Source organism: Trachurus trachurus (genome assembly GCF_905171665.1).
Source record: "Trachurus trachurus genome assembly, chromosome: 22".
In the NCBI taxonomy this organism is placed as follows: Eukaryota; Metazoa; Chordata; class Actinopteri; order Carangiformes; family Carangidae; genus Trachurus; species Trachurus trachurus.
Window position 1 is genome coordinate 15,398,731 of NC_139907.1, and position 17,263 is coordinate 15,415,993.

Below are 17,263 nucleotides of genomic sequence, written 5' to 3' on the forward strand. Positions count from 1 at the left end.
GGAATCAGGATGGATGTTTGACTTCTGACTCACGTTTGACTCCTGTTTAATTGATTTTGAGCTCACTGACCTGACCTTTCTCAGACCTATAGTACTCTCTGGGAGGTAATATTTGAAATGAACACAGGTAGAGGGCAGGAGAGCGCCACATGCAAAGTCCCATTGCATGGACTACGCTGTTTACGTGTATGTTGTTCAGTGATAAGGGAGCATCGAGTTAATAATGCAGCAGGGAGATCACACTGTACCACCTTTACTGGTGAAAAACTAATTTTCCCTTTGTTGCTCCTCCCTCTCTTCCTCCCTCCATCTCTCCCTCTCCCATCCTGAGACCATCCTTACAGAACTATTTTATTTGTCCCCATCGACCTAGTCTGTCAGTATTTGCACAGCCAATATAAAGTCTGGGAGGTGCAGTAAGCCGGTGCATATTCTCATTTGTCCAGGTCATAGTATTTCAAAGGAGGTTAAATCGAAAGCAACTGGACTTAGTTATTTGTCTAGGAAGACGTTTCACCTCTCATCCAAGAGGCTTCATCAGTTCATGTACGCAGCTGACCAGGCTGGGACTGGTCCAACTATCTGGTGTGGAGACTCACTATTTAACCTCTTGTGTGGGCGTTTCACAAGGGTGATGATGTCACTGGTTCCCTTTTGTGCTCCAAGTGCCAACGACAGTAGTTGGAGTGACAGTCGTTGGTGGGAAGTTGGTTTGGAGGTTGCAGAAGCCGTTCAAATTTAAAATCGTGCTCTGTTGTAGCATGTATTAACTTTTTAATGTCATTGTTTTTCGGCCATGGGGTTAATGGAGTTCAGTAGCTGAGATAAGGAGATAGATAAAAGAAACTGACTCGTTTCTGGAACTGATGTCGTTCTCATCAGCTTTACAAGTTTGAGTTTGCCGTTGCCATATGAAATCATTCAGACGTTTTTTATGACTCTCACCTGCACCATTCATCTCCTTATCAGATTGTTCGTGTTGTTTTGCGCATTGAGCCATCAGCCCTGGTTTTTCCAGTACCAGTCGACTAAATGTGCCTGCATGTGCAGCTGCATTTGTGGTTGAGATTCAGTCATGATTTAATTACAGTATTTCTTTGGTTAAGTCTCTTTTTTCACCTCTTCTTTTATGCCCTCCCACACACTCCTCCTCTTGGGGGGGTCATGGTTTCAAGTCTTTGACTCCATCCTCCTGATAAGAAACTGCCAATTTCGGCTTTTGTAAACGAGTTCAGCACCTATATAACAGCGCTTCCTTCACTTCTCAGTGGTTTCTGGTCAGTGTGTGTGGTGGAAGGTGGTGGGATGGATGAATGCCAGGTGATTTAGAGTGAGTCAGACTTTGAGGCACGTCTCATTTTTCACATTTGTCCTCAAGTTTTTTCTCACTTTTGCATTTCCTCCTCGGCCCTCCTACTCATGACACGATGAGAAGATACGAAGGAGGAAGAAGCGAGGCAATCAGATTTTATCAAATGAGACGTTTTCCCCTGTCATGCATCATCTGAATCGACTTCATTCCGCGTCAACAGGTGCTCAGCTGGGACTCCTGTGTGAGCTTAAATCTGCTCAGTGTCATCTTTTTGTCTGAAAGATTTGTAGTCTAAAATATTTCAGATACTTTCACTAAAATCTTCACTTTTTGTTCTGTTTTTTTCCGTTAAATTCATTATCTTTCAACCTTGGTTAGTGATCATGATGATTCTGCTCAATTTTTCTAAACTAAATAAGAAACCAAATTCACAGACAATACACGTTCATTGCTGAAAGAACCCACCATATGTGAGTCACCATTCAGTGAAAAGTCTTTTTGTTAACGTCCAAGGCCTCTCTCCATAGTATAGTAGGTGCTGTGTTAGTTGCATAAGAGCCAGTACGTACTGTAGGCTGACGTCCTGGAGCAGAGGTCTTCTATCTGGTCCCGAGCTGCAGCTGAAATGGAGGTGACGGAGCAGTCGCCGTCAGAAGCCCTGAAGCTGTGGAACGAGCTGCCTGAGGAAATCAGGTCAACAGAATCAGTGACCTCTTTCAAATCCTGTCCTGATTTTTACTTGATCGTCACTGACTGGTTTTATTTGTAGGAGTGTATTGAAGTTTGCGTTTTTTTTTATTTAGTTTTTTGCCTTTGGTTATTTTTGATACCTAAATTTGTGCAGCTGTGTCTGTCCTCTCAGTCTGTACTTGTATTTTGACGACACTGCGGTGTAGTCAGTGCAGCTGCAGTATCCATTAACTTATAGATTTCCAATAAAGTGAAGTATCTTTCCAATAATAGACTTCCACATAGGATGCTCTCATGTATCCTCCCTGAAGTCTCCTTTGGGATTCCTCCTCCTTCCTTCCTCCTTGCACCGCCGAGCAGCTTTACTGTAAGAGAACTGGGATGTCCCTAACGATGGCAGCTCTGTGTTTTTCTGTGTTTTATTAGGGACAAATGAATAATGGGATACAGGTTTTGACGCATCATCCTGCACCAATGGCTACAGTCCATCACATGACTCCCAGGTTTTCCCTCTTTGCCGCAACAGATTTGTAACTGTCTCATTTTTATTTTATGGCTCTAGCGTGTATCATCTGTGGGTTGCCTTTACCTAGCACCCTGCTGAAGTGGATTCAGCGGAGCAAGCCTCCTTTAAAAGATTCAAAGTGTTGTTAAGAGGGGCAGGGTGAAGTGATGTCATATCTCCGCTAGACCAGAACACGCTTGCTGTCTGTTTTTTCCCCTCCACTCCCCTCTTTTGGGGCAGCACATGTAGACGGCACAAGAGTCCACTGAGCGATCGTGTGAACTCTTCAACCTCTCTCCTCCCACTCGCTGTGCTCTTCTTCTTCTTCTCCTGTGCCTCCGAACAGGCAGCTGCACATTGAGGGAGATGGTGCTGTGGCCAGTGAAAGCAAAACCGCAATCTTCTCCTCTGCCGTGCATCTCCACTCTCTCTCTCTCTCCTATCCAGCTCCTCTCCCCTCCCTCCACCTCCGAAATTCTCCTTCAGCCGGTTGCTAAGCAGCACGGGGAGAGCTTGACAGTGTTGACGTTGTGTGCGCGGGACTACTTCCTGTAAACAGCCGAGTAGGTGCTCTTTGCTCTCAGCTACGGAGCGAAGGAGAGAGCGAGACGAGACGGCCTAAAATAACCTTTTCTGATTCGCACAAAAGAGACGTGATGACGCGCAGGGGGGGGGGAAAGAAAAAAACGTGTTATTTCATTCCGAGTGAAAAATCTCAGAGGGAGCAGAGATAGCTGATAGCTACAGGAGTTTTAGGGGCCTTTGAACTGTATTTCCTCTTTTTTCTTCGCTGCCAGAAAGCATGAAGCCCGGAATAAAAATGAACACATCTGACAAGGGCCATTTAGGCAGAGAGCTGGTGTCATTCTGCATACAGCAGGGCTGTTTGTGTATGTTCACCCTCACTGGACACAACTCACAATGCATTTTCAGTCGGTGCTCATACCATCACACTGATTGTGTCACAACAAATAAAACACCTAGTGGGTTCATCATGTAGACAGACACAAACAAAACCAGGCCATATATATTCTCACTTTAAGAGTTTCTTTGTGTTACCTTGCTGTTATTCTCTTGTCAGGATGCATCTGGCTCCATTAAATATCTTCTTTTCTTTCCCGTTGTGTTTCAGCTCTGTGGCGGTGAAGATGACCACGGCACGGTACCGTCCCACCTGGGAGCTGGCCGTGGACCCCCTGGTCTCATGTAAGCTGTGCCTTGGAGAGTTCCCTCTGGAGCAGATGACCACCATCACACAGTGCCAATGTGTCTTCTGTACACTGGTGAGCAGGACACTCTGCAAAACACTAGCAACAAGTTTCCAGGAGCTGTCAACAGGAAGATGATTTAAAGCACGGGATTTTCACTGTGCTTAAAATCAGTCATGGTCACAAGATCAGTTTACAAATGTCACATATCCCGTCTGTGTAACACTGGCCTCTGTGTGACAAGGTCGGCACAGAGGAACAGTAACACCCATTTACTGTCAGATCTTTACAAATCTAGTCCACAGATGAGGAAACAATAAAATGAACACTAAAAATAGAAGCCACTTCCTAGAACACAGTCTGGGTGGTGACAGTGATTACCAAAGTTCAGCTAGTGGAGTTTATTTGTCGAGGTCAGCCACAATGTAAACACAAACATGGACTATTTTCTCACTTGAGCTACTTTATTATGACCCATCTTATATTTGATATTCATTTTAAAATGTTTTGATCACATTGAAGAAGAATACAGATTGCTCGACCAAGAAGAGCTGTAGTAGTAGAGTAGTTAGGTTCAAATACATTTAACACAATTAGTAACATAATACATATTCTTGTTTTTTTTTCGTGTACATCAAGTCAAAAGCACAATGGTAATATATTTAAACTTTAAGAAGTTGGATTGTAAATGTAATTTATTTCACAGTCATATAGAATAGAGTGACTTCAAATCCAAAACAATGAGCTGAAAGAAGCTAAAACAGTTGAGTCAGGTTAAGATTGTTATAGGTTTGTCACTGCTTGTGAACTCACATTACAGTCATTTGATCCACTGTTAATAAAATATATTGAGTTTTCAGCTCTGACAGAGAGACAGTGATGGAGACTTAGGTCAGTGTTTATTTACCAGCTTTTCAGGCGCATAGTTTGTTTGTTTTTCCTTTTCTTTTTTTCTGGTGTAAGTGACTGACTGGTTGTTGCACTGGGTCAATATTGTGTCTGTATGTCTGTTTTTCTCTCAGTGCCTGAAGCAGTATGTGGAACTCCTGATTAAAGAAGGCCTTGAAACTGCAATTAGCTGCCCAGACTCTGCCTGTTCCAAAAGAGGACATTTGCAGGAAAATGAGGTATTGACCAGAACACAAGTCAAGAGTTTTCCTTTGATTGTCATTTTAGTTGGCATCTGGTTGCATGTTTCTGATAATGTCCACTATATTTGAGCTCTGGATTTTATCAGAGCAGAAATTTCCATTCACAATTGTATTTTTATTTTTAAATTGATATACAGTATGTGCATTATTGCAACATGCACAACAATATGGCATTTGCATGTGCATTCGTATGTGTAAGCAAATGTTGCACACTTAAAATAAGGGAAGAACATCTCCACAAATCAATATCTCTGTGTTATGCATCTACTACCATGCTGGTGTTTTTCACAAAAATATGAATTGGTGAATCTGACTGTCTGCATGCAGTCCAAGGCCTCTGTGCTCTCCTCAAAGCTCTAGCCTTACTCCAGATGACCACTCTGCTCCACCTGTTAGTGTGTTTATTCCATTATAATGAGAGTTCCTGCATGCTCGCCTTCCTCACGTCGGGTCAATCCGAGGGCAAGGCGCTCTTCATCCTCCAGGCATTTTAGTTGATGGACTCACTCAGACTTGGAAGTGCACGGGCTCAGCGTGGTTCGGCATGCCACAGCCTTATGTTTCTAATCAATCTGTGTCACTGGCCCTTAATGGAAGACCAGCTAGTCCTGCCAGTCAGGCAGAGTATGCCTCATCCCTGTCTGCTCTGACAGCAGTGCCATCACCTTGTAATTGACTGCTCTTTCACAAAGCCCAGATACACGTCTCATTGCCCAGTAAATGAGTGAACTTAACCTTGAGTGGGCCCGAGTATGCACCTTGAATACATTCTGGCAATTGGATTCACTCAGAGCAGGCTAAAGGGCCTTATTGGTAAGCAAGTGGCAAGTTTTTATCATGTAGAAATTAGAATTTGACATTGTTCTGGAGATGACACTTGCATACTGAATGTGTAATTGCTTCTTGCTGCTTCCATCTATAAATATGCACAATGACCTGCTTATTTCCCTCCCACCTCTCCTCTGCTCTTCTCCCTGTAGATTGAGTGCATGGTGGCCACAGAAATGATGCAGAGATACAAGAAGCTTCAGTTTGAACGGGGTGAGTCAGAGCAGAAGCAGCCACGGCTCCTCAGTGTGTGGGCAACGACTGTCAATCGCAGAGGGACACGTGGGTCCTCTTGTCCCCCAGGGATACTGTACTTTACTGCGGTGCGCACACAAAAAGCACGGAGACAATCCTGTCTTGCACGTGTAGCTGAACTGTTGCTCGCTCTGTCTGGAATCAATCATTCGACCCCCCCCCGCCCCCACCCACTCACCCCCCACTGGATATTTTTCGCTATTGAGTTGCGCCACGGGGTCTCTCTGCAGCTCTACAGCTAATAGAAAAAATCTGAGCAATGTTGTTTGCTGAGTAAATTTCAGTCTTCCAACACTTACAGATGTTGTCAAAGGCGCGCCTTCTTTCCGTACAGCTCAGCACGTCGGCGCCCAGCAGCAGCAGTCAGCCAGTTTTAGAATTAATTGATTTCTGACAAATTCTTCATCCGTGCGCTACACTAATCAAGCAGGTGAGGAGTATTCTTGTGACAGGTACTCAGGCCTAACTGTCTGATTTGTACTGTAGACCCAGACCCTGTCATCCTCATCAAACACCTGCTGCCATCAAACATAACCCACACAAAGGGGGAAAGCCAGACTCCCGGACTTTTTTTTTTTTAAAGAGATTTTAATTGGATTGGTTTGACTCTAAACTTGCATACTGTCTGACTCTGATAGAGCCAGGTCACTTAGCATGGAGAGATATTCAAATCAAATCCCTTTTTCTCTCTTGCCTCAGTGTGTGGCTACATATCCAGTGTCTGCAGTTCACACTGTTTGCAGAATAAATGTTAACCTGCTGATGAAGGCTCGGATATCGGTGCTGGAAAGATAATGGCAGGACTGTGTTTGCCACGGTCCATGCTGTGGATGCAGACTTGCCAATCAGTAATATTAGAGTTCCACTGCTACAGATAGCCAGCAGTAACCAAGCTGTGTTTCTTATCACTCTCTGATGGTGCTCTCCCTGCAGGTTCTCCACCTACACAAGAGGCACAAACTGTACACAGAGCATGCAGAACACAGTTGCAGAAGTAAAACGCGTGAACACAAAAACAAACATATATATACGAACACAGTGGGGGGTCCTGTAAATGAATACAGCTCCTCAGAAACCCTCAGAAAGAGCTGTTGATGCTGCCTGAATAAGGGCAGTCAGCCGTCTCATCAATGTCCCAGTCCATTCAGGCAGAACAGTTGCTGTAACCGTTCCATATTTCTCAGGCTGAGCCAAGAGTGCATGTGGAATGTGTGCTCGGAGTCCTTGGCACAGAGGCGAGGGGAAGGAAGGAGAGGATACAAGGGCAAGTGCATCACGCTATGAACTTAAAACAGAATGGGCGAAAAATGCAGAAAACTGGCATCCTCTCCACTTTAAAGCCTCATCGAAAATATTCAGAAGGATTTGCCAAAAACAAATATTTCTATTGAAGTAATTTTCCAACATTACCAACCACAAATATGAGCTATAAGAATTGCAAAGTATTACAAAAATATGTATATGTAGAAAGCCTTTCACTAGTTAACAAGCCTGGTTGATGACACAGTCATTGTGCCTTCTATCCTAATCTGAAAAGGCTATATTTAGAGGTGTATGGACACACAGATGGTTCTGGTCTCTGTTTTTAGATCCAATACTAAAACAGCAAGTTCCACAGAATTAGCAGCTACTTTCTACCAAAATAAATGTGAGATTGGTTCCTTTATGAAAATGACTGTCCCTGACACCGGCCCTTCTTTTGTGCCATTAGAGGTTCTGTTGGACCCGTGCCGGACGTGGTGCCCCTCTTCGACCTGTCAGGCCGTGTGCCAACTGAAGGAATCGGATTCTCCAGCGCTGCCCCAGCTGGTCCAGTGCGCCGTCTGTGCCCTCGAGTTCTGCTCGGCCTGCAAGGCCAACTGGCACCCCGGGCAGGCCTGCCAGGAGAACAACCTGCCCATTACCTCCTTCCTACCAGGAGAGAACAGGTACTGCTGTCTGTCTCTTTACTTATTTACTGCACCCTGTCTGAAGTTCCTGTTCTCTGAATTTCTCTCTCAACTCTTATTTTTAGATCAGATAGTATGTTGTTTTTCTTTCCTCTGTGTTCTGTACTGTATGAATCATACACACTAGTCACCATAATCATACATGCCTCTCTTCTCTTCAAACATGTGATGGAGCTAAAATGATGGTGTGATTGACAGTTAAGGAAACAGTTAGGGGGGAAACATTTTTTGGAAAACATTAGGGACTTTTTTTTTTTTTAGGAAAATTCCCCAAATTCTCTGCTGTTTTTCTTGGTTTCCTGTGAAATTCAACTAAATACATCTGGGTTTTGGACTCTCTTTTGCACAAAACAAATCATAAGTCAGTCAGATAGGGCTTTGAAAAATTGTGATGGGCATTTCTTTTGGACATTTTTAGGACAAATAACTGACAGATTCAATGTTACAAAATCATCTTTAGTAGCAAACCTTGTATGAACCACAGGATCCATCCATCTATTGACTATACAGCTAATGTATGCAGTGTCACGGACAGGCTGGAGTCAATCCCAGCTGACACAGGGCGAGGGCAGGGCACACCCAACAGTCTATTACAGGGCTAACGTATGGAGACAAAAAAAAAAAAAATGTAGAAAGTTAGAGTTAGAGTCGCACTCGCCAATCAACCCAGTGTGTATGTCCTACGACTGTAGGAGGAAGCTGGAGAACCCCGAGAGAACCCACGCAGGCAAAGGAAGAATAATCAAACCAGACAGAAAGACGCCAAGCCTGGAGATCAAACCTAGAACTTGCTATGAGACAGCAGTGCCAACCACTGTACCACCATGCCCCAGCTAACAGAATACAAAATGTAATTAAAATGACACTTGAAACTTGTAATCGTAGGTATAAATTAATTGTAAAAGTGATTATTAGCCCACATAAAATAGGCTTATGTTTAACTTACAGAAACATTATTGAAAATTTTAGTAACAATGTAATTAAATTTAATGGTTCAAGCCATGCATTTAACTCAGAGCATCAGTTAAAAAGGTTATACGTCAACAGTTTACAGCTAATGTAATAATACCTCTATCCTGAATGTTTTTATTACCTCTTCAGCTTAAATAAAACCCTTTTATTCAGTTTTCCCATGTTGCAACAGTATCTGGCCTCATTTTCCAATGCACCGTCTGGATGTGTTCCTCATTTTCTTCGAACTGAAGTAGCAATCCACATGTCACACTCACCTGACTGGAGCCCAGGACCGTTTGTCAATATACAGCAGGATTCATTCAGCGCAGCCTTAAATATAGACTTGACAGCTGGTCTGGCTGAATGTTTTGCAGCTACCGCTCAGCTGAGCATCAGCCAGGACTCAAGCATAAATTAATAGATAGACATAAAACAATCTGTTGAAAGTAAACTGCAGCCGAGCGGCCTGAGATGGGCTTAACGTGCATTTTGAGAATACAGTATCTGTCTGCGAGTAGAAGAGACAGAGGGGCAGTCCAGTGTCAGACGCAGCTGACCCGTTTCTTTGTGATATCCTCTTACTGCGGAAGCGTCACCGGCCCCTGCAGAGCTTTCCTCTATCAGCACAGGTCCAGGAATGAGTTCAGAGGCCGCAGTAAAGGGAGAGAGGATTAGCAGGAGTTGTAAAGAGCATTGGTGTTTGAACTACATCTGTTCGCTGTTAGGTGGACATCTCAAAGCTGATTCTGGTTCTGCTTTGGACCTCATGATGCCAGAAATACTGAACCTTATTACATGAATGCCCCCTAAAGTCCAGCTGCTGCCTGGACTTCAGTATTACATTACACTCTGTATGATGTTTTGTTGCTTCCTTATACAACTTTTTTTTCTTTTTTCAAATTAGACAAAGCTATGTATGATGAACTTAAGCTGACAAAAACAAGGATCCATTTAAATGCAGAGGAAGAATCTCGTCCTCTACGTCTCTTTAAGCAAATGTAGAGCCGTGTAGTTTTTTTTGGCCAGTTTCACAATGGCTGCCAGGTGTCAGATGAATGGACGTGTATAGAATGTGCTGTAATGCACTTAGAGGCACAGTGTATCAATTCATGGAGAAACTGGCCCGGAAATGAATGAATGGGCGTATTTGCCGTCCTAGGGCGATGCCCAGAATGACAGCTACCTGCTCGCCTGCAGCTTTCGCGTCAGCGCTTTTACTGAGACAGAAGAAATTGATACAGACAAACTGACACCAACAGGAGGGAGGAGTAAGATCCTGGGAGCCAGTTCAAGGCCATTTAGTGACGGGTGCATTTTTTTTTTGAGTTATCGACTCCTGAACTAAAGCGATCCACCATTTTACACAATCCTCTTTTCCACCAAAGATGGTAAATATCGATTACAGTGCTAAAGCAATCTCATCTGCAGCACTTCTCGTAATGTGAATGTGGAACAGTTTTGGGTTTGATTATATCATGTATGGAATTTAAAAACAACAACACATAAAGCTTATGTTTGTCTCCTCCCTCAGCCCTTTCTATAAGAATGAGGAGGACGACGCACCGATCAAACGCTGTCCTAAATGTAAAGTTTACATCGAGAGGGACGAGGGCTGTGCGCAGATGATGTGCAAGAACTGCAAACATGCCTTCTGCTGGTACTGCCTGGAGTCCCTGGATGTGAGTGGGTCCTTACTAATTTCTCTATCTTCCCTGCAAAAGAGAGCGAGATTATGTATTTTTCATCTGTTAAAATCTCTACAGTTTAATATTGCAGTAGTGTTTGCTTACAGTGATCATCTTGGATGTCGACATCTTTTTCTTTCTTTTTTTCTCCCCGACAGCAATGATTTTTGTTATCAGGGAACCAAAGCTTAACCTTGGTGTTGATAAGAACAAGATGTATGTTTGTTTTTGTTTTTTTTTAATTCATTAGAAGGCTGAAGAAAATGACAGGTTGACTTCTGAGCCGTGCTGCCTTATGTAATCTTAATTGTGCGAGCGCAGATGGCTGCAGGTCATTTTAAAGAGCAATTTTCTCACAACAGCTGTCCATGTCTCTCAGGCTGCTAATGGTCAATCTTTATCTGTATTCTTTGTGTGTGTTTCTCTGACAGGATGACTTTCTCCTGATCCACTACGACAAAGGGCCCTGTCGAAACAAACTGGGTCACTCCAGGGCGTCTGTTATCTGGCACAGAACACAGGTGAGAAGACCATCTTCCTAACAACCACCCCCCTACACACACACACACACACCTCTGCCCCTCCATCATCCTCTTACTCTCACTCAGGTTCCACCCCCCCTTACCCGCAACCTTACTGCAGCATGTGGCTTTACACATGCTGTCTGGCTCTGCCTCTTTCTCTCCCTCTGGCTCAACTCCCTCTCTCAGAGATGGGCTACTGTTATCTTGACAGCACAATGGGAAAAGGACAGTTTGATCCACGTGCTGCGACAAGTGTCTGGTGGTCAGTGTCCTGCTGTTTCCTACTAAGCCTATTATGTACACTTTTCACTTAAAAGAAAAAAGAAAAAAAGGGTTTACATAACCAAGGTCCGTCTTTACCTTTAGGTAACCAAATCGCATATAAAGGATTGGATATGACATGTAATTTCCCACATGTGAAGTGACGGATTACGCATGAAGGATTAGCCATGACATGTAATTTCCCACATGATAACGTGCTTTAAATCTGTGACAGAGGCTGCTGTTCAGTTCCCAAATTTTTCCTCAGTTTTCCTCCTTAGCCAAATAATCTATTCATGGGTTGGCCCGTCCCTCGGTCCAACATACTTGTTATTTTGTCAACATTTGCATACACACTGGCATCTGTTGCCCAGTGGGGCAGGCTGAGTCATATGATTACAGTTCAGCTGGTGGAAGGCAGCTACAGCTTCACTGCTCACTGTCTTTGTCTCCCCCTTGCTCTCCTCATTTCACCCTCCTCTGCTTCTTCACGTCAAAAAACAACAACAAAAAACCTCCCTCTGATTCCATCATTAATATAAACAAAAAAAGAAAAACCATCCTCCCTCATCTTGCCTGTATGTGACGACACGGGTTCTACGTTTTCACGAGAGTGGTAACATCACTAGTACAGAAGGTCATGTCCTAAACATGAAAGCATCAGGGTGTGTTAATAAGTGCAAATTGTACTCTACACACTGTGCTTCCATCTACTGAACACAGTCACTGTACAAAGAACACATAGTAATGTGGTTTGTTATTATAGTAATAAGAAATACAAAGATTGCCTGAAACTGATGCTCAAAAACATATTTCTTTGTCCTCACAACAAGAGGAAAAGCATCGTGCTATTATAAGTCACTTCTGCATGTGACTGCCTGTTATGTGTTATATATTCATTTTGTGGCCTTCAATTTGTTGGTGTTTGGTGCCCCCATGTGGTGGCTTAGATACACTGTCAGAGTACACACAATTATTTGAATTACAAATGTGTTTACTATGAATATATTTCTGTGACACAGAGCAGCTAGACTCTGTCCAACCTGTGTGTCAGTTGATTTTAGAGTAAAATGATTATATAGTTATATATGGAACTGTGGTTCCAATCTCACCAAATATCAAACAATCATGATAGAAATTAGAAAAGCTAATTTAACATGCTTTCAGACGTAAGCAAACAACAGAAAGAAGAATTACTAATAATGTAGTTGTTGCATCCCTCAAGCATTACTGTCACTGAGTCTTTGTCCAAGCACGAAATTTGGGCAAAATAATTGTTTTATTTTTTTTTTTTTTCTTTTACAATGTGTATCACCACCTTTTCTCAGTCGCTGTAGTTTGTTGTAAGTTTTTCTAATTGTTGCTGTTGTTGGGATGTTTTCGGTTTATTTTGCATCCCTGCTTTCTCTCTTGATGTCAAAATACATATTCAGCACCAATGACTGGTCAATGGAATAAGAAAAAAAATTATAATGTAAGATTTTCTTCTTTTACTTGACTTAAGTGTTGAATTTATCAAAGTAATAGAATCTACTGAGTCTAAACTGCCAGTGCTGAGAAGGGTTTATGATTTAGATGCACTGGGTGACCTCTGCTGGACAAAATCTGGTATTGCTGACAAAAGATTTAAGTCCAGGTGTATAGATGAACCACAACATCCAGGTGCAGCTGAAACAGCTCTCTGGACCCCTGTTGGTATCTAGTGAGACATTAAACCCTGAAACCTTAAATTCCTGTGTTTGTGTTGCTGTCTCCTTGCAGGTTGTGGGCATCTTCGCTGGCTTTGGGCTGCTCCTGCTGGTTGCCTCCCCCTTCCTCCTTCTGGCCACTCCCATCGTCCTGTGCTGCAAGTGCAAGTGCAGCAAAGGCGATGACGACCCGTTGCCAACTTAAACACGCCACAAGGGCTGGAGTGGAGAGCCGCTTTGAGGATGGGCCATCTTTTTGTCCTTTTCACCCCCCATCCCTTCTCCCCTTGACATTCTGTTCTCCCCAGCAGCTTTGAGTACTTCATTTTTTGGGCTGAGCCTGCACCAGCCCCCCTGCCCCCCCGGTCGCTTCGGGATCCATCGCTCTGCATGAGAGAGGCATGGCAGAAAAGCGACCCTACACCTTTGGCCTGAAGAGAGGTGCAGGGTCAAAGGACAGAGGAGGTCGGACTTGTTCAAGGACCACTGTGTCTGTGTGTGTAAGACGTTGGCGGTTGGGGATGTGAAGGAGGACTGGGCCACTTTTCCGTGGCCTTACTGTGGGTTACTGTGGTGTGGTATTGTGGCGGATCATTAAGGGGGAAAAAATAAATGTTAAGAAATGCTTTTTCTTGTATGGACAATATCATGCAGGAGCCACCTTATAACATTTTTTTAAACTTTTTTTTTTGGGCCATGTTTTGTCGGTTTGTCGTACGCAACAAGAGCTTTTTTTTTCCCCACCACCACACCTGATGTAGCTCTACAGATTCAGTCAGTAGCATTAGAGTCGCACCACGCATGTTTGGTGTTCACTCGCTTTGCACACGGGAGATGATGTCGCCGTCATGTTCACGACTGAGGTAGAGATGGGAGGCTGTTGTCACTCTCAACTCAATGTACAGCACGTCCTCTTGATGATGTCAATGTTTTATAACCTGTCGCTTTTAATAGAACTGTGCTCAGAGTAGTGTCTATGTGTTGTACTTTTGAGTGTTTTCCAAACTGTAAGGTACACCTGTTTAAGGGGAGTACCACTCAAATCTTATTTTCTGTGGTCATGTGACAAGGAGAACTAGTTTTGTTACCTATCAGCTTATGTTTTGTTTTGTTTTTTTGTTTTTTTTAGCCAAATGTTCTTTTTATAGCTATTTCTTCCATTTTTCCTAATTGGTTCTCTTCAGCACACCTCCAGATGTTGTACATTGGAGTCATCTTTGTAAGAAAGAGAATGTGTCCGCAGATGTTACAGATTTCATTATCCTATATACACACGATTTCCCAAATTGAGTGGTGCTCCCCTTTAGGTTTAGCAGTAAGTTGAAGTCTATCAGAGGACTTTGTACCCACATGTTGTGGAACCATTTTAATACTTCACTAAAAAGAGATGTCACACCTGTAATTCTCAGTCCCCAGGTGGTGGTTTAGCCAAATAGAAATGAATAGCCTTAAATTGAGAATAGCCAAAATCAGGCATTTCCCCCCTGTGCTTTAAAAAAAAAGAGTTCAGTCAAAATCCAAATAATCCCAGGGAAAGCATGTTTAAAGGCATTTTTCAAGCATAACAGACAGTCAGTGAAGCCCTTTATATTCAGATGATTCTATGATGTCATCCATATGCCACACTGTTAATAGCCATACTGTAAAAAAAAAAGAAGTAAAAACAAAAACAACCGTCCTGATGTTTCGTGTCACCTAGGGCCTGTACGTCCTAGGCCTCGTAGAGCAGGAGTGCTGATCAGCATCCATCCAACCATTTAAAACTGAACTCAGATCAGATCTCCCTACTCTCTGAGCCTTGGCCCAAATTGCAAACTTGCATACGTTAGTGGTCCGAGTGTCGATGTTTCGTTTTTGTTGGTTGGTTAGACCTCCAACAAGAAGCAGCTATTCCGTGCAGGGATGTCAGAAAAAAAAAGCCTATAGAGTAAATATAAAAGAATGTTCCATTTCTGGGCACAATTGTGAAGCTGCTCTCTACTATATCACTTTATCTATGCAAGTTTGTATATTACCATTCGTAAAAGGCTATCGATCGGTCATAATCAATGTAACCTGTGTGGCAAAAGCTGCCGAATGTCACTATACATGTGCATATCATGGCTTTTATTTAATCAGGGAATTGTTCAGAAACTATCCATTAACTTTCATCATCTGTGTTGCTCTTCTTTTGTCTTTTTGTGATATTTTAAGGTTGCTAGTTTGAGATTCTGGACAGAATTTGGTCATTTTTCATCCATTGATGTCAGATTTTTGTTTTTATTGCCGTAAAAAGTAACAGAAAAGAGAAGGTGAAACAATTTAGTCAGTGAACTGATTATTAAGTCTACCATGCAAAGCCATTTCAGTGTTCTCGAAAAGCCATTTCCTTTATCTGTTTTCCTGGTGGGACTCACCAGTGTTCATGTAGCATTTCATGAGAAGTGTGGCTACAGTTACCATACAAAGTGGTCAACAGATAACAACAGTAGCTAATCTAAGCTAAACAGTAGCTATTCATCTGCAACTCACTTCTGTTCTCATAAACTTATCATAACCCTTGTTGTCAGTAGCCTTACATTTTGAGTACCTTACCTGTAGCCTGTGTTGCTTTCACTGACCTCACTTGCTATATTGAGCATGATAATTGGATATCAAAACAGCCAGTCCAGTTTTCTACCTTTTAAAGTTTAGTTCCTGAACCCTAAAATAGTTTAATTTCAGAAGCTTTTGTTGTTTTCATGACAATCGTGCCAAGCAGATTTCCTGGAAGGGATGAGGAAACATAGCTGTCTACTGTTTGTGCATTTTGACCATGTATTTGTAATGTATTAACAGTTTTTACAGGGTGGAAAATATTTAATGCTTCTTTTATGTAAGCGCTGCACTGTATATGGGTTTCATTGTTTTACTTACTTGATATGATCTGTGGTGTGTGTGGTTATGGTGCCTGCTGTGTTAAATGGAGGAGTTTAGCAGCTGAAAACAACATCAACCCAACAGATAAAGTCAAGAGATAAAAGAGATTTGCATTGTTACTTTGAAAGGGTTTTCGCAGTTTAATCTTTCAGGGGTCTGTTTTAGGATTAGGATAAGTAACGATTTTCAAAAATATTCATTTAAACACACAAAAATGTCATCAAGAGTTTTGAGCAGGCACAAGCTAAAATCAGTCAAATAAAATCATGGCCACTTCCATTTTTCACACAACATTTTTCTTTACTTTGTTTGCTGGCACCACTCAACAGGTAGATGCTGTATTATGCAACTCAAAGGCCAGAACAGGTTTGTCAGGGCTCCATATAAAGGTTTATAAAAAATAAAATAAAATAAAAAATCACCTAACATCAGCGCAGGAGTTAAATGTTTCTGATATTTGGCCCGTGAATGAGACAGAAGGTAAAATGCTATTTTACAAAGACTCCAGATCCACTTTGCAGCTAACCTAAAGATCAAGTTTGGTTACAAGCAGCAATTTATATTTTATAACCTGTTGTGTCAAGAGATGAAGCTGCATGATTTTTCTCTGACTTCTACCTGTTAAATATTAATATATTGTAGCCTCTAAAGATCTTTGGAATGGTAGCGTTGTCAGCCTTTCGCCCAGCTGTCTAATTTCTTTTCTTTTCTTTTTTTGAAAATATGTTTTGACGTACAATGTGTCAGCCTTCCTCCATTCAGCAGGTTGGTTTCATGAGTCTGTTACTTTTCTGTTGTTTTTTTATTTTTAATATGCCTGTGTTACACCATAGTTGTTGTATTTGCGTTATCTTTTTAAAATACAGAATTCTTCAGGCCCGATCGGTCAGTTCAAGTTCAGTCGGTCACCTCGGTTAGTGGATCGAAAATGCTGTCTGTACACACGACTCCTGTGTTTAGAGATGGTAAACAATGTCTCTAGTTCAATCAGTAATTGAAAGTTAATTGACGTGGGTGATAACAATGAAATCGACATTGTAAAATGACATCTGGATCGGTTCTGTACAACTTTAGACTCAGCATCTCAGTATATCTACAGTTCCACTAACACTGTGACACCAGGTATTAAAGGTTGTTGTTTTTTGTGATTATTCTCTCTTCATTTTTACATTCACACTGATATTTATCAGGGTGTGAAATGGCTCTCTCTGCTGTTGAAAGTCTATATATGCATGACTCTTTTATCAAGTAAACACAAGATTACAGTATTATTATATACAGTCTACAAAAAGAAACAACATGAACTGAATAGAAAAAGAAAAACGTAAACTTCGAAGTGCAGTTTTGAGCTGTGT

The 17,263-nt window shown here is 42.2% G+C and overlaps 1 protein-coding gene across 2 annotated transcripts in view; it reads left to right on the top strand.

The window, feature by feature from the left end:
• The window catches only part of rnf144aa (ring finger protein 144aa), a 32,217-nt gene extending 15,161 nt beyond the window's left edge, over positions 1 to 17,056 (top strand). For both annotated transcript variants that reach the window (XM_083998414.1, XM_083998415.1), the window contains 7 exons: positions 3,640 to 3,790; positions 4,738 to 4,842; positions 5,847 to 5,907; positions 7,661 to 7,877; positions 10,384 to 10,531; positions 10,969 to 11,058; positions 13,084 to 17,056. In XM_083998414.1, coding sequence (XP_083854540.1) covers positions 3,640 to 3,790; positions 4,738 to 4,842; positions 5,847 to 5,907; positions 7,661 to 7,877; positions 10,384 to 10,531; positions 10,969 to 11,058; positions 13,084 to 13,215 — 904 coding nt within the window. In that variant the 3' untranslated portion in view covers positions 13,216 to 17,056. The remainder of the gene's footprint in view (positions 1 to 3,639; positions 3,791 to 4,737; positions 4,843 to 5,846; positions 5,908 to 7,660; positions 7,878 to 10,383; positions 10,532 to 10,968; positions 11,059 to 13,083) is intronic.
• The last annotated feature ends 207 nt before the right edge of the window (positions 17,057 to 17,263 follow it).